This window comes from Nelumbo nucifera, chromosome 4, assembly GCF_055504915.1.
Source record: "Nelumbo nucifera cultivar China Antique chromosome 4, China Antique-T2T, whole genome shotgun sequence".
NCBI lineage: Eukaryota > Viridiplantae > Streptophyta > Magnoliopsida > Proteales > Nelumbonaceae > Nelumbo > Nelumbo nucifera.
The window spans coordinates 86,357,974-86,383,577 of NC_142652.1; the positions used below are offsets into that span (position 1 = coordinate 86,357,974).

At 38.5% G+C, this 25,604-nt stretch overlaps 2 protein-coding genes across 5 annotated transcripts in view; one reads left to right on the forward strand and one right to left on the reverse strand.

Moving 5' to 3' along the window:
- The first annotated feature begins 5,585 nt into the window (after positions 1-5,585).
- On the forward strand, positions 5,586-10,210 carry LOC104613393 (uncharacterized). Of its 3 annotated transcripts, none has more exons than XM_010281188.3 (8): positions 5,586-6,195; positions 6,332-6,426; positions 6,548-6,651; positions 6,770-6,870; positions 6,980-7,083; positions 7,185-7,622; positions 7,746-7,877; positions 9,814-10,210. In XM_010281188.3, exons 1-8 carry the CDS (start codon positions 5,947-5,949, stop codon positions 9,971-9,973), a joined length of 1,383 nt encoding a protein of 460 aa, XP_010279490.1. In that variant the 5' UTR covers positions 5,586-5,946; the 3' UTR covers positions 9,974-10,210. The 3 variants fall into 3 exon arrangements, with proteins under 3 accessions (XP_010279490.1, XP_088759246.1, XP_088759247.1); XM_088903120.1 differs by lacking the exon at positions 9,814-10,210 and adding an exon at positions 9,081-9,162; XM_088903121.1 differs by lacking the exon at positions 9,814-10,210 and adding an exon at positions 8,898-9,072.
- An 11,275-nt stretch (positions 10,211-21,485) lies between these two features.
- Positions 21,486-25,604, reverse strand: part of LOC104613386 (serine/threonine-protein phosphatase BSL1-like) — a 29,427-nt gene continuing 25,308 nt past the window's right edge. For both annotated transcript variants that reach the window (XM_010281177.3, XM_088903332.1), the window contains exons 19-21: positions 22,418-22,553; positions 22,201-22,340; positions 21,486-22,114 (exon numbers count right to left, since the gene is read on the reverse strand). In XM_010281177.3, coding sequence (XP_010279479.1) covers positions 22,031-22,114; positions 22,201-22,340; positions 22,418-22,553 — 360 coding nt within the window. In that variant the 3' untranslated portion in view covers positions 21,486-22,030. The remainder of the gene's footprint in view (positions 22,115-22,200; positions 22,341-22,417; positions 22,554-25,604) is intronic.

Genomic DNA, 25,604 nt, shown 5'->3' on the forward strand with positions numbered 1-25,604 from the left:
AATATAAATCGGTGATAAAATGCTACTCATAATTGACATCTTTATGTTGTTGAAGTTTTGATGGAAATTATACCTTATGAAACGTGAAAGTACATCTTATGAAATGTTTTTTTTTGATAGATAAGTACATCTTATGAAATGTGAACCAATTAAAAGTAGACTATATGATATCTTAAACATGATTAGTTAAAATCTTGATTTAATGTATCACATATTCATCAATGCATTGTAGTTAAAATTGTCAATTCATTCGAAAACAAACATTGGGGAAAGATATTAACCTTTAGAAATCTACATCAATCCTAATTCTTTTTATTTCATGCAACCTGAAAACTAATTGTACATGGTATGGTACTTAGAGCCTTGGGCACAATACACTTAGGCTCTGTTCGTTTTTTGGTAAGTTACTTACCTGGGTAAATGTAGTTACCTGGGTAATTTTTTCTTGGGAAACACTTACCCAGGTATGTGTATTTACCCATGTTCTTTTATTTTCTAAGTAAAAAAGAAAATGACAATTTTAGCAATAAAAATCCATTATCAAATGGAGCATTTTTTGTCCCATTTAAGTGTTGGAATCTTTCCCCCTAGGCGGGAAAGTTATTTACCCACCTAGGAGATGGGCATACCCAGGAAAAAACAACATTGTATTCTTGGTCAATGGGAACCAAAATCCCACTGACCAACTTTCCCCCTCTCAAAATCCAAAAAAAGAACACCCCCTTACTGTATGGGCAATACATTTCTAAATACAATTTTATATTGAACTTATGTATGTGTTTAAGTTAATTAATATGAGATCAAATCAGCCCGTCCCACAACACATTCCCTCTATGTATTGGAAACATCTCTTGATGATGACATCATCATTTTTGGTGTTATTATCAGGAGATGTTCCCAATACATGGCAGGGATGTGCTGTGGGACATTGTGGGGGGCAATCTTGTGGGGGACTGATTTGAACTCAATTAATATAGACTTCAAAATCATAATAATGTTTAACTTAACACAAGCTAGTTGATTGAGCTGTAAAAATTCTATCACTAACATATCTGTAGCATTCATCTGGATTTTCCTACCAAATCTATACATACCTTCACACTGTACCTAATGTTTCCAAAACTGTCCAGCCTTTCTGAAACACTTTTGCAGTACCCACAGTTCGAACCTGTACATAAAACAAAAGAGACACGATGGATCCTTGGGAGAGAGGACAAATAGGAGTCCACACTCCACATGCTCCTCAATTCCTCATATCTATTGGTATTGCAGATGAAGCACTTTCAGGACCCCTCTAACTTGTTTGACTGTAAGCAAACCAAAAGAGTGAAGGTGACAGGGCTCCCACCACAATATTATGGTGAGAGTGACTAAAAACTTCCCTGTAGTCACTCAAAATCACAATTTTGCTGTGAAGAGTAAACAACTGTTGCTTGCACGCAGCTTCTTAGTTTTAGTTGGCAGACTTACTTTGAAGTTTGAACAATCACTCTACCTTTCATCAGACGCCACTGAATCACATCTCTCCAGTTTAATTAGAGCCGTTGATTGATGCAAGTGGTAGATTACCTACCAAATTACACCAATTTTAGCAAGAAAGGTTTAGCTTTAGGCTTTAGCATACTTTAGTTTGGTTGGTTATCAAGTGCAGATTTTACCAAAAAAAAAGTATATGGGAGTATTTTGGCTCAGCTTCCAAATTTTTGAGTTTTGTGTTCAGGTAAGTATGAATGGGTTATCTAAATGACCTAGAAACATCCATTCCAGAGTCAATAAAGAAATATAGCACCAAAGACCTTAAGATGTGTTCTACTCTCAATCAACATTTGACGTTGGAATAGGCTGAATTTGGATGCAGGGTATTAGCTTTTATCATATTACCAGTCCAAAGGGTCCCCTATCTGGTAAAAGGGAAGAATTTTGGGCAGCTAGTTTACTTTTCAATTTCTTCTGCTTGGAAAAGCAAACATAGCCTGTGGCCCTCAATATCTCCGAGAAGCAAACGTTTGAAAGTTGAAACCCCCCCAATGACACACTAACGTGATACCACCATTATTTTGAATTCAAATCATTGATTTTCCAATTGATTGCAGAGTCATACCCACGTTTATAAGAAAGTAACGTGTTTGCAATGGATATGATCTGAGAAGGCCAACTTTGGCTGAAACCTGAAAACGCCAAAGGTTGGATCTACGTCTAGTGTTCACTTCTCCCAAGACCCCCAGAGTCTAGGAGACTAGGGCTATCTCTCTTTAGTTTTCATCTTAACCTGGTGTCTAGAACCATCTCTCTACTAATGGGCCTCATCTGCGCATCATGCTCTGTTCCCACCCTGAATACCCTGATCATGTAATACAGAGAGAGAGAATCTTAACCCTGCTGGCTTTATCACAATTATATGGGTTGGCTGCATGAATCATGTTTTGCTATTCTGTTATGTTTTAATGTCATTATATTGATATATAGAGATGTATTGAATATAATGTCATTATATTGATATATAGAGATGATTTAATATAATGTCATTATATTAAATCATACATTTTTATACTTTTTTGTCTTTTTTTAAATTTTATTTTTATATATAATTTTCATTAAAAAAAGGGTTCTTGAAAACACCTATAAACAGGTATATCAGAACTCTAAAGATACCATACGATATACCTGACATGAGATATATTGTATCGATACTTTGATTCTTATGTGAGTGATTATTATTATTTTTTTTTTGTCTATCTCAGCCCCTCTAACCCCTTCAAGTTTCAACCATATGGGGTTGAAAGCCTTTATTTATTTTCAGTTATACTTGGTTTTCTTATTTGAGTTAGGATACCAAATTAAAAATTGATTCCTAAGCTGACTTGATTCAATGGTATAGTGCCAAGTCTCCTTCCATATTTGATCCATTTTAGATCAGTCCACATCTACTAATTTTTCATCCACACTATAGAATACTTCCTAAAATAAACACTAGCGAGGGAGCATCCTGTCGTCAGAATCCAAACAAGCAAGAAAAGAAAGTTACCAAGGATAACCATGGGACATCTCTTCATTGTCCTCTTGACCTTTATTTGCAAGCCAATTCACCTCAACATTTCTTTCTAGATGGGTGTGGTTGTATGATGGAGAGGAAACCTTTAGGCTATGTTTGGTTTGCAGGAAAAAGTAGGGAAAGGTAGAGAAACCTTTACAAACATTGTATCATGGTTTTCAAAACTGGACCGGATTGGATGGTTGGACCGGAAAAACTAGGAACCGGTCAGGTGATTAATTCCATTTTCCCCAAAAATCGGATTTTCCCCCAAAACCATTGATTTTGGTCAGCGAATCGCTGAATCGGGCGATTAACTATTCGAAAGGTTTTGATCGTTTTTATTTTTTTAATTTTTTTGCCAAAACGGTCTTAGCATTTGATTCAAACGGTCAGACCGTTTGACCTGATAACCGGACCCCTGATTGATTCGGTCTTCAAATCGGTTTTAAAAACCATGCCTCGTATAAATTTCCCTACCTTCCCCTTCTTTTCTCTACCTTTTCCTTCAAATCAAACATAGCCTTAGAGATTGTCGGGCTTGTATCAGAGAAATGCACTTCCATGTAGGCTTAACTTATCTTTGAGCATTTTGATCACAAAAAGACAATCTCCTTCAATGATAAAAAGGCTAGCTTATGGGCTTCCCAGGCCACTCAATGTTCAGCAATTGAGATGGTAGAGGTCCCCATGTAACCCATTTTTGCTTTTAAAATTTAGCCATTATGATTTCTTGCAATGAATCAAGGGCACTCCTTCCATTTGTAGGTTTGGCCATTATGAATTTAGCCTTTTTTTTTTCAAGGTTTGGCTACTCAAATACATCAAGGAAAAGACACAAGGAAAAGCAATGGCTTTGCTGGTCTGCTTTATATATATTTGATTGTGATTTGTGATTCAAATGGATGAACTTTCGGTGGACATTTGCCACCTGGCGAATAGAATTTCCTTTTTTTTTTTTCTTTCTGATAGAAATGCAGTAATGCACTGTAAAAGTGCGAGGTGGTGCAATCCAATAATAGTCGAACAAATCTTGTCAAATTCTGCACTCCCCAGTCCCCAGCTCTTAAATTCGAACATGAAAAATTCTCAAAAAAAAAAAAAAAAAAAGAGTGAGTGACAGCACAACACGTTGTGACTTGTGAGTGTGAACAGTTCACGCGGTTAGGTCAGGGCTAGCATAGAAAACAATGGATCTAGAACTTTCCTTTAATTGTCTGACCTTTGAAAACTGTCTCAGTGCCTCGCCTCGCCTCAATATAAATGGTTTTGAATTTTTTGAAGGTCAGCAAAGATAGGCAGTAGTTATTAGTTAATGTTTATAAATACAAATAAATATACTTCTCCAGAGCATTAATCTCACGTAGATGACATCATGGCAACCTTAGATTGGAATATTTAGTGGGGCCACACAATAAACCCTGAACACCAAATTTTCTTTCAAAAGAATATTGAGTTGAATCGTGACCAATCTCAACCCTCTCATCATCACTAGAAGCATCAGGGTGGGCCATAGGCAAGAATTTTATCAAATAAATGATCCTAACTCCATCTACTCATTTGCAGCTGTTGATCAAATCGGCTGGCTTGATGGGCAAAAACCAACAATTTTCCCATCTAGAAATTACATCTATCAAGATTTTAAAATTGTCGTTGACATGAATGGATAGAAACCAGTAAACGTTATTCATTTCATTTGAGCCCCATATCGTTTTCCCCCCAAACCGTTAAACCCATTAATCATGACAGTGGAACCATTGACCCATTCAATGTTTTTATAATAATTATTCTTTTTTTCCAATTTAATTTTTCTATAACATTTTCTTAATAATATTAAAATTGCATCTCGTCTAGAGCTAATCAATTTATGTGCCAATAGAACCATCATTCAATTACCTCATTCAATGTAGATGACATGTTTTGAGCCTATTTTATACTTTTTTATTTTTTAAAAAACTATGAGACCAAACGGTTAAACCATTAACCCAAAATTTGACGGTTAAAACAGTTATTGATTGTAGATCGGTTTTTAAACATTGTATAAAAGTATCTATTAAAAAAAAATGCATGTATAAAATTTCAAGTAGAGAACGTGCCATGATTAAGATTCAAAACATACCAAAATAGGAGTATATACTATAATCAAAGTAAATAATAGAATACTGGTAAAGCAAGAAAGTAAGAAAAATGAGCATGAATTCTATGAATTCTAAAGCAATGTGTTAAATGATTAATATATGAAAGAAAGATCCTATTGAAGTGAATTGTTTAATAAAGCCTACATGATTGTCCGTGTGATGCAGAAACCACTATACCAATATAAATGAGAAAAGAATAGAAAAGAGAAAATATTAAGTAATGGATGATGAAAGATAGGTTTGACACGCTGGTGAAGAACCTTCCAGCCTTGCTAAGGTCTAGAATCAGCCTACAGCCCAAATGCCAAATGATAGTAAACGATTAAAAAATTTGGTGGTTTTGAATTTTTGGGTTCTAGATAAATCGGGCAATTTTTTATAGGTCCCAAGGATCTGCAACTGCTTGGAGCTAATGCACATGGCACCAATCAGAGGGGTTAAAGTGTTCAACATTTAACAGGAGGCTGGGCTGATTGACTTTGTGGACTGGAATGAAGAGAAAAACCCTGTGGGACCCATATGCGAAAATGGCCGCCAATCACCAAAACAAGGGCAGGATGTGCTAGAGAAGACTTTCGTCTTGGGTGGGAAGAAATGTGAAAAACAAGCATTGATTAGCAACAGCCAGCACGGTGGGTGGTGGTTTGGGGTATGGCAGAAGAGCCTCCTTCAGTCATTCTTCAAATTGAGAAGACAGAGGGGAGCTCTGCTGTGTCCTTCTTGTTATTCAATCTTCTTCATTGAATTGAAGGAAGGGAAAGAAAACGCTGGTTTCCGATGGTTCGACTGTGGATTTCAGCGCTTCAATTATCAGAGCTCTTTGTGAGCTCTATGATTCATTTGTTATATGGGTTTTACATATTCAGCACGGCTGTGGCTTCAGACATGTCACAAGCTCTAAATGAATGTTTTAGGCCTAATGTGAGTGTTGGGATAAAAGAGGTGGAGTCTAGAGCAATAACCAAGAAGAATGATGACTTGCCTCCTATTGTATTAGTTCATGGGATCTTCGGATTTGGCAAAGGGGTATGTGACACATAATTTAAATTTGATTAACTGGGTTGTCACTTATTCTTCTTCCAAAACATATTTCTTCTCGAAATCGTTGTTGGCTTGAGCTTTTTTAATGAAAATTTCATTTCTTTTCTTCTCTGGGCTATAGAGGTTAGGAGGATTATCTTATTTTGCGGGAGCAGAGAAGAAGGATGAAAGGGTTCTGGTGCCTGACTTGGGTTCCTTAACCAGCATATATGATAGGTGGGTGCTCGAAGCTTTGAAGCTGTAAAATTAAGGTTACATCCTTGGCCTTCTCCTTTGCCTTTGTGACTGCTGCATGTTCTCTACTCCTTGCAAAAAATAAAAGGGTTTTCTGTTTCAGGGCTCGCGAATTGTTTTATTACCTGAAAGGTGGGCAAGTTGATTACGGAGAAGAGCACAGTAAGGCTTGTGGGCATTCGCAGTTTGGAAGGGTTTACGAGCAAGGTTTGGAAGATCGAGCCCAATTCTTATTCTTTTCTTCTATCTATGCTTAAATGAAGGGATTCTGTTTTATTGGAATTTTAGTTCATTCTCCATTTCTACTTTGTTTTTTGGCACGCAGGTCATTACCCGGAATGGGATGAAGACCATCCCATTCACTTTGTAGGACATTCGGCTGGAGCCCAGGTGGTTCGGTTGTTGCAGCAAATGCTAGCAGACAAGGTTAGTCCATTTCAATGTCCAGAGTTAAATGAGAAGAGAAAAGTTAAAAATCACTGGTGATGGGCCTTCAGAGCTAATTGTTAGGGACTGCTTTCCTATATGATTTCAGGCTTTCAAGGGATATGAGAACACTTCTGAGAACTGGGTACTAAGCGTAACTTCATTATCTGGCGCATTTAATGGGACGACAAGAACCTATTTGGATGGGATGCAGTGAGTTTCATTCAGAACCTATCTTACTTCGCGTCTTTGTCATGGATGTCCCATATCCAAAACCTTTGAGCCTCAATTTCTTATCTTTTTCTTTTTCTCAGGCCAGAGAATGGAAGGTTTATGAAGCCTATTTGTCTGCTTCAGCTCTGTCGCATAGGTGTGATAATCTATGATTGGATTGACATTCCCTGGCTGAAGGCCTACTACAATTTTGGGTTCGATCACTTCAACATGTCCTGGAAGAAAATAGGAGTTTCAGGCCTTGTGGATTGCCTCTTGGGTAACACGGGTCCTTTCGCCTCAGGTGATTGGATCCTTCCTGATCTTACAATTCAAGGATCCATGCGACTCAACTTCCATCTCAACACTTTCCCCAACACATTCTACTTTAGCTATGCTACCAAACGCACCAGGAAGATCATGGGGATGACAGTGCCTTCTAGCATACTTGGCATCCACCCTTTGCTTTTTATCAGAGTATTGCAGATGAGCCAATGGCGACACCCTCCAGACGTCCCCCTTCCCTATAAAGGATACTGGTGGGTCTGTTTTTCTTTGCTATGTTGGTTTCTTAAGAAGTTAAGATGTAGATTTCCCAACAGTTTGTTTTATCCAAGCTAATTGTGTCATTCTTCCATTCCACCCTGTTAAAATGTGTGCAGTGATGAAGATTGGCAGGACAATGATGGGGCACTTAACACCATTTCCATGACACACCCTCGCATCCCCATTGAACACCCAAGCCGTTTGGTTGTGAATGATTCTGAATGCCAGCCTCTACAACCGGGCATATGGTATGTTACACTTCCTAGCATCATCTTTTCAGTCACAACCATCACCATCATGTTTGGTATTGCATAACAGTAATAGTATACAGCTATGGGTGGGCCTCATGCTCATCTTTGTTGTCACTGTTGTCATCCTCATGCTCATCCTCCTGATTGAAAAGGTGGGCATTCATAAATGTTAAGAGAATGAAAACCCATATAGGGACCTCTCCTAACAGTTTAAGCTTTTAGGTTGAATGGTTCTATCAGAGCTTGTTTGACCAAGTGGTCTGATGTTTGATCCCTGTCGCCCTCATTATAATTAGTTAAATTTCAGCACAAGGTGTGAGTGAGCCTGTGCTTGCCCACAGTTCAAGCCCAATGGGCTTTCACGTGAAAGGGCGTGTTAGAGAATAAAAACCTATTCAGGGACCTCACCTTAGCTTTTAGGTTGAATGGTTCCTTGAGAATAAATTCCCCAACCCCCAACTGCTTTTGGTAATGTTCACCATCATGTTTGGTTTTGAATAACATACAAGTTGATGTTTACTTGTCACCATCATCGTTGCCGTCATTGTCGTCATCCTGATCCAAATCCTCATGGGTATTTATAAATTTGCCCAACCCCCAATAGTTTTTGGTAATGTTAACTATCCTGATTATCATAGTTTTAGCTGTGACTATCATGGCTATGACTTCCACTTTGGTGGTAGTCTTAGTCTTATAGATAATGAGGTGCTTTATTATATACTGTGTCTCAATATCAACCAAGGTCAAAATAACACTGTAGAACCTAGACCACGGTCTACCATTTAAAACGGTTATAGCAGCTGTAATAAGGACTGTCTATTTATAATTTTTCCTCAAAAGCTTAGTGTTAAAACAAATCTTTTTTACATTTGTCCTGAGGAAATTTTGACTGGATTATTGAAATAATATTGAAAAGTTATCAGCTAAAATAATGGAGTTATGACCTATAGAATGGTTAATAACAACCATTTTTTTTCTACTGTTGCTAACTTACTAATGATCTTTAGGCTTTTGTAGTTAGATTTGACAACCATTATTTTAAAAATCATGAGGGCAGTACTAGAACCTGCCAACACGGCAATGGATATTCTATGCTCAAAGCCGTACCTGAGTTGTTCATCTAGTGGATACTGTCTCTGTATTTATACTCAAGGACTCAGAACTCTGTTGAAGAATTTAAATGTTCCCTAAACTCCACAGGGTTTCTTATCTGTAGAACATTACAATGAAATAAACTGCAGCCTTAAAGGCCCTAAGGCCCTAAGGCCCCGTTTGCTTTTCGGTAAGTTATTTATCCGGGTAAATGCAATTACTCGGGTAAGTTTTTCCTAGGAAACACTTACCCGGGTAAGTGCATTTACCCATGTTCTTTTATTTCCCAGGTAAATAAGGCAATGACCATTTTAGCCATAGAAATCCATTATTAAAAGGGGCATTTTTGTCCCATTCAAGTGTTGGCAACTTTCTACATATGTGGAAAAGTTATTTACCCACCTAGGAGATAGGTATCACTTTCCTGTGTAAGTGATACCTAGGAAAGTAAACTTTCCCTGGTCCCCACATAAAGCTGAAAAAAGAACATGGGGTTCTTGGTCAATGGGAACCAAAATCCCATTGACCAACTTTCCCCCTTCTTAAAATCCAAAAAAAGAACGCCCCCTAAAAGTAGGTACCGAAAAAGGGAAAGTTTTCCAGGTTGTAAAGACAACAAAATCTTTATTTATCAAAAAAAAAAAGACAACAAAATCTTTGCAGGTAAATCCAGCATTGTTAAAACTTAGAACTAGATTTGAGGCACACTATTTCATTAGATGCTTTAGTCACAATAAAGCTTTGCTCCAGACAAACCAAACCATATTCTCATTTGCTTTTATTGATGGAAATTACATTTGAATGATGAAAGAGATTTTGTTGGGTGTTTGGCTTAATGCAGGTATTACAAAATTGTGGAAGCTGATCACATACTTTTTATTGTGAACCGGGAAAGAGCAGGAGTGCAATTCGATTTAATATATGACAGCATATTTGAGCGCTGCAGAAAGCACGTATTTAGGAAAGCACCACAATCGCTACCAAATCAAATCCACCATTAGACCAGAATGTGTTATAACGGGAGCTCAGACCAAGGAAAGCTACCACATTGGTCTGGCCTCCCCGCCTGATGTAAACGTTGTTTCCTTCAAATTCCCCACCAGGTTGTATTTTCTATCTGAGATTTTGGAGGCTTAGCTCATACCTCAGACCTCTTGGGTCTGTTTTTAGGCCAGATGAATATAAACACAATCTTCTTGTACAGTTTTTTCCCTTCTTAATTTATTTAATTTCCTTTATTTTCTCTTTTTTTTTTCCCCCTTTTGGGCCCATTCTTTTCATCATTTTTATTCTTTCACCTTAGCTAAGCTGAACCAGAAGAGTAGCAGTATCAGCAAGAAGTTATTTTAGAAATTAGAAGACACACATGATTTGTCAAGGTCATGTTAGTTTGGTATACATTATATTTATTAAATAAATGTTTGTACTTGATTTGTCTTCAAAGTCGAGAAAAATACTTGATAAACCGTTTATTGACAATTAGGCGCCATTAGGCACTATGTTAGCGGTAACGGAACAATGAATAAACGGTCAACCATTGGGAGAAGTGTTAAAATGAAAATTTCTCTAACAATTGGTGTGCACATAAATCAAAAACCCACTTTTGTGAATATCAATATGTATGGATGAACGTAATGAGAAAAATGCTAATTTGATGATGATACAGTAGTGTTTTGTTAAATGCCTATCACAAAACGTCCATAAAACAAAACACATGCAATAAGACTTTCCTTTGAGTTTCAATGCATGTAGTTTGGGATTAATTGTTCAATTCTTCTATCCTTCATTCCTTATTGTCACTAGATGTGCTCATATTCATCATCGTGTAAGTTTTATTTCAACTAAATACTCAAAGTGACCTTTTAATAATATTTTTCACAGAAGTTAAATTTAATTATATAATTGTTATACAAGAAGAAGAGAGGAAGGGAGAGGAGAAGAGAGAAGAGAGAATTGAGAGCTTGAAAAGTACTACAGGCGGCGCAGTATATTATATTATATATTAGGGCGACAACTAAAACATAAAGAGAAGTAAAAGTACAATAGTACCCCTGCGGTACTATACATATGGAAAAATAACAGCTGTTAACACTCCCCCTCAAGTTGGAGCATAGATGTCAATCATGCCCAACTTATCACATAAATCATGATGTCTTGAGTGGTGTAGTCCTTTTGTAAAGATGTCTGGAAGTTGATCCTCAGAGCTGACATAGGGAGTACACACTTCTCCTGTGATGACTTTCTCTCTGATAAAATGTTTGTCGACTTCGATGTGTTTTGTTCTATCATGTAGCACAGGGGTTAGCAGCAATGTTTATGGTTGCTTTGTTGTCACAGAATAGGGTCATAGGCTTGTTCACTGGAAAACCCAACTCACTCAACAGATTCTTTATCCACATAATTTCAGCCACTCCATGAGCCATGGCTCGATATTTAGCTTCAACACTGGATCTAGCCTCCACACTTTGCTTTTTACTTCTCCAGGTAACTAGATTTTCTCCTATAAAGGTGCATTAGCCACTAGTAGACTTTTTGTCATTTAGAGATCCAACCCAATCAGCATTAATATACACTTCAACTTTCAAATGTCTGTGCCTTTGAAACAACAAGCCAACACATATAAACTAGCTAAAGACACCAACTGCATAAGCAATGTCTGGGCAGGTCACAGAAAGATATAACAATCTCCCTGCAAGTCTCTAAAACTGTTTCACATCCTTGATAGGTTCACCTTGGCTGTCACCTAATTTATGGTTATGATCAATGGGAGAGTCAACTGGCTTCACTCTCATTTTTCCAGTATCTTGGAATAAATATAGAACATACTTCCTTTGGGAAATGAAGATACCCCTTTTTTAGCGGGCAACTTCAATTCCAATGAAGTATCTTGGAGGCCCTAGATCCTTTACTTCAATCTGTGTAGCAAGAAAACTCTTCAACTTATGGACTTCATCCCTCCAGTCACTAGTGACAATTATATCATCAACATATACTTTCAAAGCAACAATTTTACCTTCTCCTCTTTTCACAAACAGTGTGTGATCAGATTGACATTGCTTATATTCTTTCTGCTGAACTACAACATGGAATCTACTGAACCAGGCTCTTGGAGATTGTTTCAGCCCGTATAAAAACTTCTTCAACTTGCACACATTCTGTTCATTGCCTTGAGCCTGAAAACCAGGGGGTTGTATCATGTAAACTTCCTCTTCAAGGTCACCATTCAAGAATGCATTCTTGATATCAAGCTGATGTAGATCCCAGTCAAGGTTAGCATCAAGAGAGAATAGAACTCTAATGGAGTTCATCTTGGCAACAGGAGCAAAAGTCTCTGCGTAATCAATTCCGTACACTTGAGTAAACCCCTTTGCCACTAAACGAGCTTTATACCTCTCCACCGTGCCATCAACCCTATGTTTGACTATGAACACCCATTTACATCCAACTGGATCCTTTCCCTTATGAAGATCTACAAGTTCTCATGTGCCATTTTTATGAAGGGCATTAATTTCTTCCTTCATAGCATCTGTCCATTCAGGTACTGAAAAAGCTTCTGCCACATTCTTAGGGATAGGGACACTATCAATGGAAGTAAGAAATGCACGAAAAGATGGTGAAGTGTTTTCATAGGAAACAAAGTGGGAAATGGGGTGTTTAGTGGTGCACGATCCAACACATTTTCTATGAGCAATAGGAAGGTCAAGGTCACTAGTAATAGAGGTATCAAATGCAATGGGGTCAGGGACATCATTAGGAGCCAAGGTACCTGAGTGAGTATGATCTGCCCCCGAGGAGTTTGATGGCATTGGAAGTACAACTTCTAGATTCTCCACAGCTCTTGAATTTGGTTGGTCTTTGTGATGACAGGCGAAGACACGAAAAGGAGGAGAATTAGGAAGAGGAGGGAGCTGAACTAGTTTCTCCTCATTCCTACACTCCCCCTGAGGAGAAACAGGGAAAAAAAGGCTCACCCCCAAAGAAAGAGACATCCACGGAAGCATAGAATTTTCGAGAAATATGATTAAAACAACGGTATCCCTTCTGAGTGAAGGAGTACTCAGGAATATGCAAGGAATAGCACGAGAATCCAATTTCCAACGAGTGGGAGACAAATTTTGGACAAAGCACCGACAACCAAACACGCGAGGAGGAATGGAAAGAAGGGAGGCCTTAGGGAAGAGAAGCTAATGTGGGGCTTTGCACTCTAACCAACGAAAGGGCATACGGTTAATGAGGTAGGTAGAACAAAGGACAACCTCAAGCCAAAAACGTTTGGGGACATTCATATGGAGTAATAAACCCTACACCACTTCAAGGAGATGTTGGTTCTTTCGTTCAGCAACACCATTTTGTTGTGGTGTTCGGGCACAAGAGCTACGATGCAGTGAACCACGCGATGCAAAAAATTCTGTGAGATCACTATGAAAATACTCTTTCAAATTATCTGACTGAAAAATTTGGATTTCAGTTTGAAATTGAGTGTAGACCATCCATTGAAAATCTTGGATAATTTTTGGTACTTTCTCCCTGGTTCGCATGGGATATACCCATGTATATCTAGAATAATCATTAATGATGGTAATAAAATACTTGTAACCACTCTCAAATGGTAAAGTAACAGGGCCCCACACATCAGAATGAACAATGTGAAAAGGAAATTCAAATTTACTATTTTTTGGAAGAAAATGAGTTCTACACTATTTACTTAATTGACATGTTTGACAAGAGAAATCTGAAACAGACACTGACTTAAACAGATCTGGAAACATCACTTTCAAAGACTCAAAAGATAAATGACCAAGGCAACAATGCCATAAATAAACTTGACTCTTACAGGGCTGACTCTTAGATTCTGTAGCATGAAGACTAGCCCTATTCTCCAGTATGTAAAGTCCATCAACCATATGTCCTCTACCAATCATCTTCCTCGAGGCCAGATCCTAGATCACACAGTAAGAAGGGAAAAAGGTCACTGAGCAGTTTAAGGAATTAATAATACTACTAACAAAAAATAAATTAATAGAAAATTTTGGAACATGTAAAACATCACAGAGGGTAAGGCTGAATGGAAGAATGGAAGCATATGATCCATCTGCTAGTCTTACATTATCTCTTCCAAAAAGAAAGTGATAGGTTTGGAAGTAAGAGGACGTACTCGTCATGTGTTTTGACGCTCCAGAATCAATGATTCAGGGAGAGTCAAGGGTATGAGAAGCAACATGGAAAGCTATGGCAGAGTTATCTGATGTAGACGCAAATGAAGTTGATGGAGGAACATCCATATGACAAATTCCTCTACCATAGAGCTCTAAATGGTCACGAAAGGAATTCATAATATCCTCCCTTGGGTCAGAACCAGATGAATGTGTCTGAGTCACAATATGGATGGGGGGCTGATTCTCCTGAGTAGCCATGTTTGCCATAGTGTGTTTTCTTGTACTTTGCTATCCTGACTTTTTATTCATATCCGAACCTTGCTTCTTATTCAGATCTTGAGCCCATTTCGGCTTTCCATGAAGATCCCAGCATGTGTCTCTGGTGTGTCAGGGTTTCTAGCAATGAGTACACCACAATTTATCTTTGTCATCCATTTTTTTTTTGAAGATCTCATTTCCTAGAAGTATTTCCCCCACTGGTAGTAACACTCCATTTCGCTGCCAACACAACTGCATCTCCACCAGAATTGTTCATCAAATTCCTTATGCTTTCTTCAGATTGTACAAGAGCATAAACTTCCTGAACTGATGGAAGATCCTTAGAACCGAGGATCTGGACTCTAGTAGATTCATATGTAGGGTTCAAACCATGTAAGAAAGCAAACACTCTCTGTTGTGAGACGAGTTTTTTGTACAGTTTTGCATCTTCATCACACTTCCAGTCCACACTCTGATATCCAACTCCTTACAAATAGAAGTCAAGTTAGAGTAATATACAGATAGACACCTCTCCCCCTGTTTACAAGTAGACGATTCTTCCTATAGTTGGTAGATTTTTGCATAGTATCGCAGTTCCGAATATGTTAATTTTGCTTGTTCCCAAATCTCATTTGCCGTTTCAGCCCACATGAAATTCTTCCTTATTTGAGGTTGCATAGAGACTAAAAGCCAAGACATAACCATGCTGTTTTCCTAATTCCATCTGTCATATTTAACACTCCCAGAATGTGGTTCTTTTACTCTTCCATTAATATAACCTATCATCCCCCTTGCAGTGATGTACAACTTGATCCCTCTTGACCACTCTAAATAATTTAAACCATCAAGAGGGATAATAGCCATGGGAAAGGATAGGTCCACACCCCCACTCATTCCATTCAGCGTTGAGGAAACTCTGGATGTAGCAGAATCTTTACCATTCATGATTTCAGATTCAAAAAACACATTTAAAAGAGGAACACAACCCTAAAAAATGTTACAGAAGGTACCAATCACTTTCTGACCTTCAGTCCACCATAAAAGTTGCTGTTGTAGCACATAAACAAGGTCCTTACGACCTACAGTTTCATAGGGATCAAGCGACCCCACAAAAAAGGAAAAGGAAAAGGTGCAGCTCACCTCACATCCAATCGACAGACCTAGTACAGGTCCAGCATTGGCACATGACCAGATTGCTCGACTTCTACATGCTGGGAATCTGGTGCGAAGAAGAGGAACAAACAGACTGTTCGACTTCTCCCTTCAGATCTGGTTGTCTTGCTCTGATACCATGTTGTACAGGAAGAAGAGAGGAAGGGAGAGGAGAAGAGAGAAGAGAGAACTGAGAGCCCAAAAAGTACTGCAGGCAGCGCAGTATATCATATTATATACTAAGGCGACAACAACTAAAACATAAAGAGAAGTAAAAGTACAATAGTACCCCTGCGGTACTATACATATGGAAAAATAACAGCTTTTAACAATAATATTAACTTATATTTGTATACTTTATTCACATGTATATTGCATAGTGCGTGTCTTAGGATGAAACTTTTCACTCCATAAAATTAACAAGAAATGATGAATTAAAAATGGCTTCAAAATAAATAAAGTTTGAGATGATGAAATTGTATTTAGTGTTTGTCATGAAAGCTACACTTGTTTTTTCTGACCAATCAAACCATCCCTTTGAATTTGATGAAACCGCATCCATTAGTGTCATGGTTTAAAAGAAAGTTTCATACAAGGAGGAGCAACCACACCAATCCAGATTACGAGCACAAAATGCGACAACTAAATGCGCTACATGATTAGCAGTCCTGCCAACCCAGATGAAAGAACAAAATGAAAATTTCCTCATTAGATGTTGAATTTCGAAGATAATAGGACAGGCCTCACTTGTCTATGAATCCAAAGATGCATTCGCTGCGTCGTAGAGTTGTTTAAAATCCACCCCTGCTATAACCTCTTTAGCAACATAGCTGAGAGCTTCCACCAAACCTTTCCTAATGGCCAAAGCTTCAAGAAACAGAAATGGGGCAAGATGGACTATACCTCCACCCGCCATAATCAGACTTCCATTTGATGAGAGAGAAGCATCCGAGTTTATTATAACTTTTCATCTTGGAGGTTTCTCCCATCTAGCAACGCTTGGAGGGGAGGGCTAGGATTTTCAAGAACAGAATCAAACTCCTCGCATTGATTAGCCCACCATCGTCTTGCTCTTTCAACCATTTCCTCTGGATTTGTGGAGTAATTTTCAAACACAAACTCTCATTACGGGCTTTCCAAACCAGCCAGCTCGTTTTCTCTTTCACAACTAAACCAATCTTTAAAACCATCTTGATTTTCAATAGGCCAAATCAGATTGCACGAGCATAAGGACACTCTAGCTAGGATGATGTGTTTGAACACATATCTGACATCACCACGTGCCTTTCTTTAAGTTTATCAAGGGAAGGAAGAGCATTGTGATATCCCTTCCATACGAAGAATTTAATCTTTGGACAAGCCTTTAACTTGCACCTCTTCCAAAAGACATTGTCCTCAGTCTGATTTGCATATATAACACTTAGTCTTGACCTTGAACAACTAAATAATAGGCCGATCTCACAGTGAAATTTCCTTTCTTTGTCCTGCCCCAAGCTAACTTCAACTTATCTCTCATTAGAAAATAGAAACCAACTTAGGTTAATTTTCAAAATAGCCTTAACCTCCTCTATTGAGAAAAGAGATCTCAGAGTTGCAACTTTTCAACGTCTTCATCTTTGGTGAATAAGATCATTGATTGTTTGAACTGTGCAATTTTCTAGCTTAGGCATAATGTTGATAGAGACATCATCACCTATTCTCCAAATCACACACCTTTTTTTAGTAGATCTCTCCCCATTAGGAGGCTTCTCCAAGCCCAAGACGGCCGAGATCCTAATGGTGCACCTGAAAGAAGGGTGGTTCCTTGTCCTTTCCAGGAACCTATCTTTGTCTAAATGTTTGTTAAGACATTTGCAAAAATCTCTGATTTATTTCTATTTCTCCCCATTTGTGTAGGAACTCCCAAATAATTAGCCTTTGGATCTCCTTTAGGCATTTGGAGCGTTTGCGCCATCAACTTCTTAAATCTGTATGGAGTGTTGGAGCTGAAATAAACCGCTAACTCTGATAATTTTATTTTCAAACCACAACTGTGGGCAAAACTTCCAAGGAGCCTATTTAAATTATGACATTAGATGATATCTGCCTTTGCCTTTGAAAACAAAATGCAGCCATTAGCATAAAGGAGATGTGATATGTTTGATTCATTTTTTTTATTTTTTTTGTTAGATGATTCAGCTTAATACCCTCAATTTGATTGCTTGCTTCCTTTAAGTAATCTAGTCATTAGGCTTTGCATGACAATCATAAACAGGCAAGGAGACAAAAGGGTCCTATTGTCTTAAACCGTTATTGGGCTTTATGAAACCTTTGATCGGACCATTTAATTGAAGAACTTGAAGAGCATAAGAAACTGAGGTAATACACACCATCATGACATTGATCCAATGAGGTGGCAAACCCCATTGCTTCCAAAGATAACTTCAAGAAATCCCAATTTACACTATCGTATGCTTTGTGCATATCCAACTTCACCGCCATAGAGTAGGATTTTCCTCTAGTTTTATTTATTTTTTTAAATGGTGATGAAATACCTCATGTGAAATTCTGGTATTATTATCTGTGATATTTCTTTTATTTAGAAAAGCACATTGAGGGTCATCAACCACCACATTTAAAATCTTCCTTAAGCAGTTTGCCAAAGTTTTAGCAAAAATCCTACATACCACGTTGCATAATGATATTGGTCTGAACTCTGAATTGGTCCACAACTTGAGGGCGTTTATATCCTCAGGAATGTAGGTGAAATTTATATCCTCAGCAACTCTTGCTTCATCAAACATAAACTTACAATCTTTAATAACATCTTGACCAATAATGGTCCAATACTTTTGAAAAAACAAACCATTCAGGCTAGGAGATTTTTGAGGGCCTAATTGAAAAGTTGCTTTCTCAATTTCTACATCAGTCAATGGAGCATAGAGATGGTCGTAGAAATTGTAGGCCTTGTTGCTCTCAAAATATTTTCAAGACAAACTGAAGCCTGTTGGTTGTAGATCACATTAAAGTAATCATTGAAAACTTTTGTTATTACCACTTCAGAATTTTGCTAGACACCATCTTTGTCCTTAATTTTGTACATTTTGCTAGCTTGGCGCCTCTTGATCACTGTAGCATGGAAGAACCTTGTGTTTTGATCGCCTTTCTTTAACCACTACACTCAGGATTTCTGTGCTGCTTCCACACCATATGAAGCCCCTTAGATAAACGATTAACCTCTTCTCTATTATAGGATTCTTTTGTAGCTTTCTTTGGTAAATATTTTGGGAGATTTGACCAAACTTGCTTTTGTTCCAATCTTTGAGAGCTTGTTTACAATTTGTAACGTTCTTGCCTCACGTATCCGTTTGGATTAGGACTTGGCCTTACTGAGCACGCTTGTTGAATAACTTCATTGCAAGAGTTATCACTTGTCCACATTGACTTAAAACGGAAACATTTATAACATTTCCAAGTAGGGGATACTAGCTGGATGCAGAGTGGAGCATGGTCTGAACCAATCATGTCTTCATGAAATACCATTATCTCAGGAAAAAGGAACTTCCATGCTGAGTTAGCAATCCCCCCGATCAATTCTCTCTTGTATCATGTGATATCTTTCTCTCTTATTTATGAAGCACCCTGCAAACACAGATTCTGAAGATCCCTGCATATACAGAAGTTAGTAACAGCTGGGGCTAACACACTTGTACCGGTCCTCCAATATAAAATCAAAGGACATTAATATGACCCAAGGAAACAACTCGAGACAGGGGATTTTCTCAGATATGAAATTGAGTGTTTGATGAGGCTTCCATCACTCAAGGGTACAAAAATGAATAAGGGGAAGACCCCTTCTTATCCGAGATTCTTCTAACCTCCCAGACTCTCACAAGGTAGGATTAGTTGCCCAGTTTTCTCAACTACCTTGCCAAACTTTGACCACACCAAGTAAGAGTCTTGCTGACATGGCTTTAGTTTGATTAAATGTAAATAGGCCTAGAAAGGGAGACTAGTCAAAGATATTTACCCATTGGTGTAGGATTTGCCCATACACCAAGGCCAAGGTTATTCTGAATCGAGGGCATCTGGCCACTCAGATCAACAATTTAACCATGTATAGGGGAAGCCTTGAAATTCCAACTCACTCATATGAAGGTTATTGATTGTTCTTCTAAAGGCTTGAATCCTATAATTTGGAGTTTTCCCACCCCCTGTTTTTTTGAGTGGTGCAATATCTCATTAAAGTCTCCAAGCATGGCCCAAGGTCCAAAGGAAAGAGGTTCAAGCTGAATTAATTCTTTCCAAAATTTGCTTCTCTTCTGAGAGTAAGTCTTAGCAAATCACTTCCGTCTCCATTTGGACTCGCTATAAAAATGTGATCAAAAGCCAACCTTGGACATAGCTGTCGGACCACTCTATCTTTATTCTTCATTCAAAGAGAAACATTAAATGTTGAACTGTCAGGGTTTTGCCTACCCCCCGATAGTTCCAGCTTAGCAGATTCATTACTCTCGGCGATACCTGCCGATCTTCCAGAGTTTTAAAGTTGCTGAGAGGTTGAAGGGGAATTTGACAAAGAAATTTGGTAGGGATGGTATCTCTATTTTCTATTTGTTGTATTTTCCTTCTAAAACATCAAGCATGCCCAACCCCTTTTCAAACTCCCTGTGCTTTTCTTCCTCTAAGCAATTTATGCTTGCAACGCAACTTGATCAGGATAGTCTAAACGACGTTGCTTTCAAGGGTTAACTTGGTCTTCCTCAATAATCTCCGTCAGCTCCTTGGGACCCTGCATTGCATCTCTTTTCTTCTTTTTGGTGATTTGCATGCAAGGAATCTGGCCCTCTTGGAGTTGTAAGGTGAGAAATGCTTATTTGTGGAGTTGTAAGGTGAGGAATCTGGCCATCGACTATTTCAGCTGAAGAAAATTTTTTTATCTTGGGTTTTATTTTGAAATTTTGAAGAATAGTAGAAGATAAATTTGACATTTCATTTCTTTTCCGTTAGCACTCGCTGACGATATCAATTGTTAAAAACAATAAAAGTACTTTTAAGATAATATGTAAACAATAAGGGTAGAACTAATCAATTAGATAAACCACAAGAGTAGTTTAAAAAATTTGCCCTATCGAAAAAAAAAAAAAACAAAAATATCTTGGAGATCGAAAAAATGAAAAGACTTGCATCTACCAATGGAGCATATCCTATGATACCTTAAACTATGTGAGCTTATACCACACTTGTAATCATCTAAGACTTGAATTTGGGGTTATTAATGTCTTAATTTGGGATTTATTGGAATTTCCTTAGTGTATCTATACATATCCTAAATTTTCACTATATCCATGCGTATTTAAATCATATCCAATATTTCTTAAATTTGCCTTTGCAATACTACTTGCATTTCTGATACTTTTGGCCTTGTTTAATATATGACTTGCACAAACCACAAAACCTTAAGTTTAAGAGATCCAGACTCAGCAAAGGCGGGTAGGTTTAGACGTTTAATTTCGTTGGTTATGTCATCACTCCATTTAGACAAATCCGGATCTTCTGCCCACGAAAACTCTGCCCACATTAATCACAGCCACATATGAAGAATATCTCATCTTCTGTGCAGAGTATTATGCACGGGGAGATAGTTCCCAATTCACGGGGGGTAGGCGTGGGCAGAAGATCCAGAGTCCATTTAGACGTTTAGTTTGGTTGGTTACGCCATCACCCCAAACGGCCCGAACAGTACTAAACTTACCGCTTGACATCCTTACCTTGGTGAGATAGTTCAATTCCTTACCTTGGTTGGTTCCTTACAGAATTCTGCAACGATGTGTGTGTGTGAGAGAGAGAGGTGTTAAAAATAAAAGAACAACCTTCCCTTTGTCCCTATTTGTGCATCTGTTCACCGAAAAAAAACAAACAAAATATAACCCTATTTGTGCATCTGTTCTCTGCAGTTAAAAGAGAATGGGAAAAACTGCCGCAATACCCACTTTTCATTACCAAATTAATCATTATTCCATTAAGGGGTTCGAAACCGTAAATTGCACGTAATCCTGTATAACCGGATAACCTCATCTAACAAAAATGGACAATAATATAATACATCAAATGGAACACAAGTAATTTACATAGGAGTAAACTACCTAAATGTTCAGTTTATCTGGTCCATTTACCTACTTCCTCCATTGGCCGGAAAAATGTTCAACGCCATCTTTTGCAAGTTTCAGATTGTACAAATATTACACGAACAATTTGATGAATGGATCATGATCGCCAACTGGAAAAAAGCTAGCTCTTCTAATACTCAATCTGTGTAAACTAGATAAGGGCTCATCTTCTGATGCTTGTATTTTTCAGTGTAAGTTACAACAGCTACTGCAGAATAGCTCCGTTGTACCCAAATTTGTCAGATTTGAGCTTGGCTGAGCTGGAGATGGAAGTATGGTTTCCGCATCAAATAAGAAGCACCATAATATATGATACTTCAAAAAGGAATCTGTTTGCGTCCCATTATATATATGCAAGTGAGCTTCGGTCAAGGTCAGGCTGTGGGCGACCCCGAATTGGAGTTGGGGGTCTTTGAATGTTAAGTTCCTGCAGAGACCCAAAATGTACAGGATGGAACAAGTCAATTACTGTATGGACTTCCTTACCATATGCAATTTCAATTTAATCTTTACCTGCATCCATGTTTCATCTAAGACGCGTTCTGGAGATGTTTCTGGTGACTGAAGAGGAGGTGGTAAAGGATGAATCAATTTTGGAACTATAACCAATCCCCTACCAACAACCAGTATAGCTCCCGCATTGTTTGCCGTCCCTGAATCAATAATCAACTTAGACGCAAATATAGCAGATTGGTGCAGAAAGGGAAAAAAAATTTCAAACTTTGCTTACCACAGTAGTTGGTTGCAGAAAATAGAGTTATCAACTGTCCCTGAGCAAACCGTTCGAAGCCATCCATCACACATTCATGTGCTCTTATAATGAGCTGTAGTTTATTTTTCTTGCAGAAGTCTGTGACTCGATCAGGCTGTGATAATAATACCAAATCAAAATATGTTCCAAAAGTGCATGCAGTGAAGAATGCCTTGCAATTATTCAAAGCATTAGTTGTACTCTTGCAACACTCGAGTGAAACAAATAAAAATTATCCTAACCAGGAAGGTGATATTAATGTTGTAACAGAATACCAAAATATGATAGCATGAGAAAACACCACTAGCAGTGTCAATTAGTCCCAGGAGGTCACCCATCATTTTGTGACTGTTCTTTTAAGGAAAATCAAGTATGCATGTTATTTGATGAGTACTGTGAAAGTCCACTGTAGGATAAGTACTGTGAAATACAATGAGCAGTACACTTTCTCTTCCCTTTTTTGAGGGCAATAGGAAGGTCCAGGTTATCTGTAACGAGATTAATAGAATAAATGGGAACTGAAACAGTAGAGGGATCAAGATGAATACTTGAATCCATGTCAGCTGAATTTGAAGTCTCCAAGGAGCCGACAAAAAGTGATGTGAGTTCTGCTGCAGTGGAATCAACCTCCCCGTGAAGTTTCTGTCGTGAGTAACACTAAGAAGCAGGACGCAAGGGAGGTGGTAAGGTAGGTGACACAGGAGGATTAGGCACAGGAGTGGACACAGGGACTAGAACTGGGAGAGGGATAGACTGCTCACTCACTTCCCCAAAACACTCCCCCTAAGAAGGATTCTTCGAGAAGAAGTATGTTGACTCAAAAAAAGTGACATCCATAATAACATACCGACTCCCAGAGACTGGATCATAGCAGCAGTACCCTTTCTGATTTTCTGCATATACAAGGAAGACACACTTCTTTGCCTTCGGGTCAAAGCTTCGAACAGTGAGGACCAAGGATATGTGCAAAGCAGACACACCCAAACACCCTGAGAGGAATATGAAACATCTCCCCCTCAAGCAAAAGGAGACTGAATGGGGTGCTGAATCCAAGTATACGAGAGGGCACCCTGTTAATCAAATATACTGTTGTGAGAACTGCATCACCCCAAAACCGAACTGGAATTGTAGATGTGATCATCATGCTTCTTGCGATCTCAACAATGTGTCTGTTCTTTCTTTTTACAACACCATTCTACTGTGGACTGTAGGAACAACTGCTCTGATGGACAACACCATATTCTAACAGATATGCAAGGTGTTTTTCAAAATATTCCCTGGCATTGTCTGATCTGAACACCTTTATTCGTGTTCCAAACTGTGTTAGCACCATTTGATGAAATTGCCTTACCAAGGATGGTACCTCATCTTAGGATCTCATCAAGTAAACCCAAGAATATCAAGAGAAATCATCCACAAATAAGAGAAAGTATCGATAACCACCCATTGAAGGAACATGATAAGGTCCCACACATCAAAATGAATAACACCAAAAGAACAACACCTTTTATTACTAGCTTTAAAGGAATGTCTACAATGCTTTCCAAGTTGACAACCTTTACACTCCAAACTTGACAAACTAACAGACCCAAATAGCTTTGGAAACAAAAGGCTCAAAGAAGAAAAAGGCAAATGACCCAAACGATTATGCCAAAGCATAATCTGACCCACTGACCCTAACTTACTATCCCTGCTGACATGATGACTCTGATGAAGAGGAAACACATCCAGGAGGTAGATTCGATTCATTTCACGACCAATCCCAATCGTCCTCTTTGAATCCAGACCCTGTAAGATACAATGACCAGGAGAAAAAATTACTGAACAATTCAAGTTCTTAATCAAACTACTAACAGATAACAAATTAGTGTTCAATCTAGGAACATGAAGGATAGAGGGAACGGAAATGGAATCACTAATCTTGACAGACCCTTTCCCAGCAATGAGAACATGAGATCCATCAGCTGTGGAGACCCTGTCTCTGCTAGAACAGAGCTAGTAAGAAGAAAAAATAGTGGAGCCATGGGTCATGTGCTCTGAGGCTCTAGCATCTATAATCCAAGGAGGTCCCTCCTTACCTGAGGTAGAAACATAATTTGCAGTGGCATGTGAACTACCTATGTGAGCAAGGGAAGTAGAATGAACTCCACCAGAACCACCTGTACCTTGTTGTCCGCCTATTGCTAAACTAGAACTGGCTATATTCCACTGGTTCAGAAATTGCCCATACCTCTTAATTTCGGCCCTTACTGCAACAGCTGCAGCACTCCAGAGCAGCTGTAATAGGAGGGGCCAGAATGTCACCAGTGACTGCCATGTGAGCATTTCCCTTCTTATTTTTTAGTCTATTTGGCACAAGATGTGGATGAAGCTTCCAGCAAGTATCTCTTGTGTGTTTAGGCTTCTTACAGTAGTCACAAATCAAATCTTTTTTGTCTTCCTTCTTGATTTCACTGCCACCCCGGTCTCCACCTTGTTTAGGTCTCACAGTACTAACCGTGGCTGACTACTCAAACCCAGAATTTTTCATCATCACATTTCTCTTGCTCTCCTCCCCCTGGTTTCATTTCACTCTCGGGCTTGTTTTCAACTCCGTGACCATCCATACTTCTCAAAAGGTGCAAAGAAAATCACTGTAATATGCAAGAAGATCAAATGAAACACTTTTGGAACCAACGACACCTTTCGGGTGCCCTAGATGGTCCCCCTACAAAAGATTCCTTTTCTGCGGAACGGAAGAATAGAGAGAAGAGGCAACCGCTCTCTCCAAAAACCTCCAAATCAGGTAGGACTTGAACCGCCCTCTACAGAAAACTCCAAGGAACCCTAAAAAATTAGGGTGCCACTTCCTAGGTCAAAATTGAAGAGTCCAACAGAAACATGACTCTCCCCCTTTCTCCAGTTTTTCCTGATTTTGATGAGAAACCCTAGGCCAGCTATAGGGCAAAACAGATTCACCAAAAAATCCAAAAACTAGGCTTACCTGAGATCTTTGATCAGCCTCTTAATCCATGCAGTCGGCCAATCTAGGGCTGCATGAGAAAACAACTCAAGGAACCTTCGGCCCTGCTCTAATACCAAGTAGAAATCACTGTTTGTAAATCAAGATGAATTCCTTGTGAAGAGAAAGAAGATGATGAAGAGTTTCAACAGTAGAAAAGAAAAG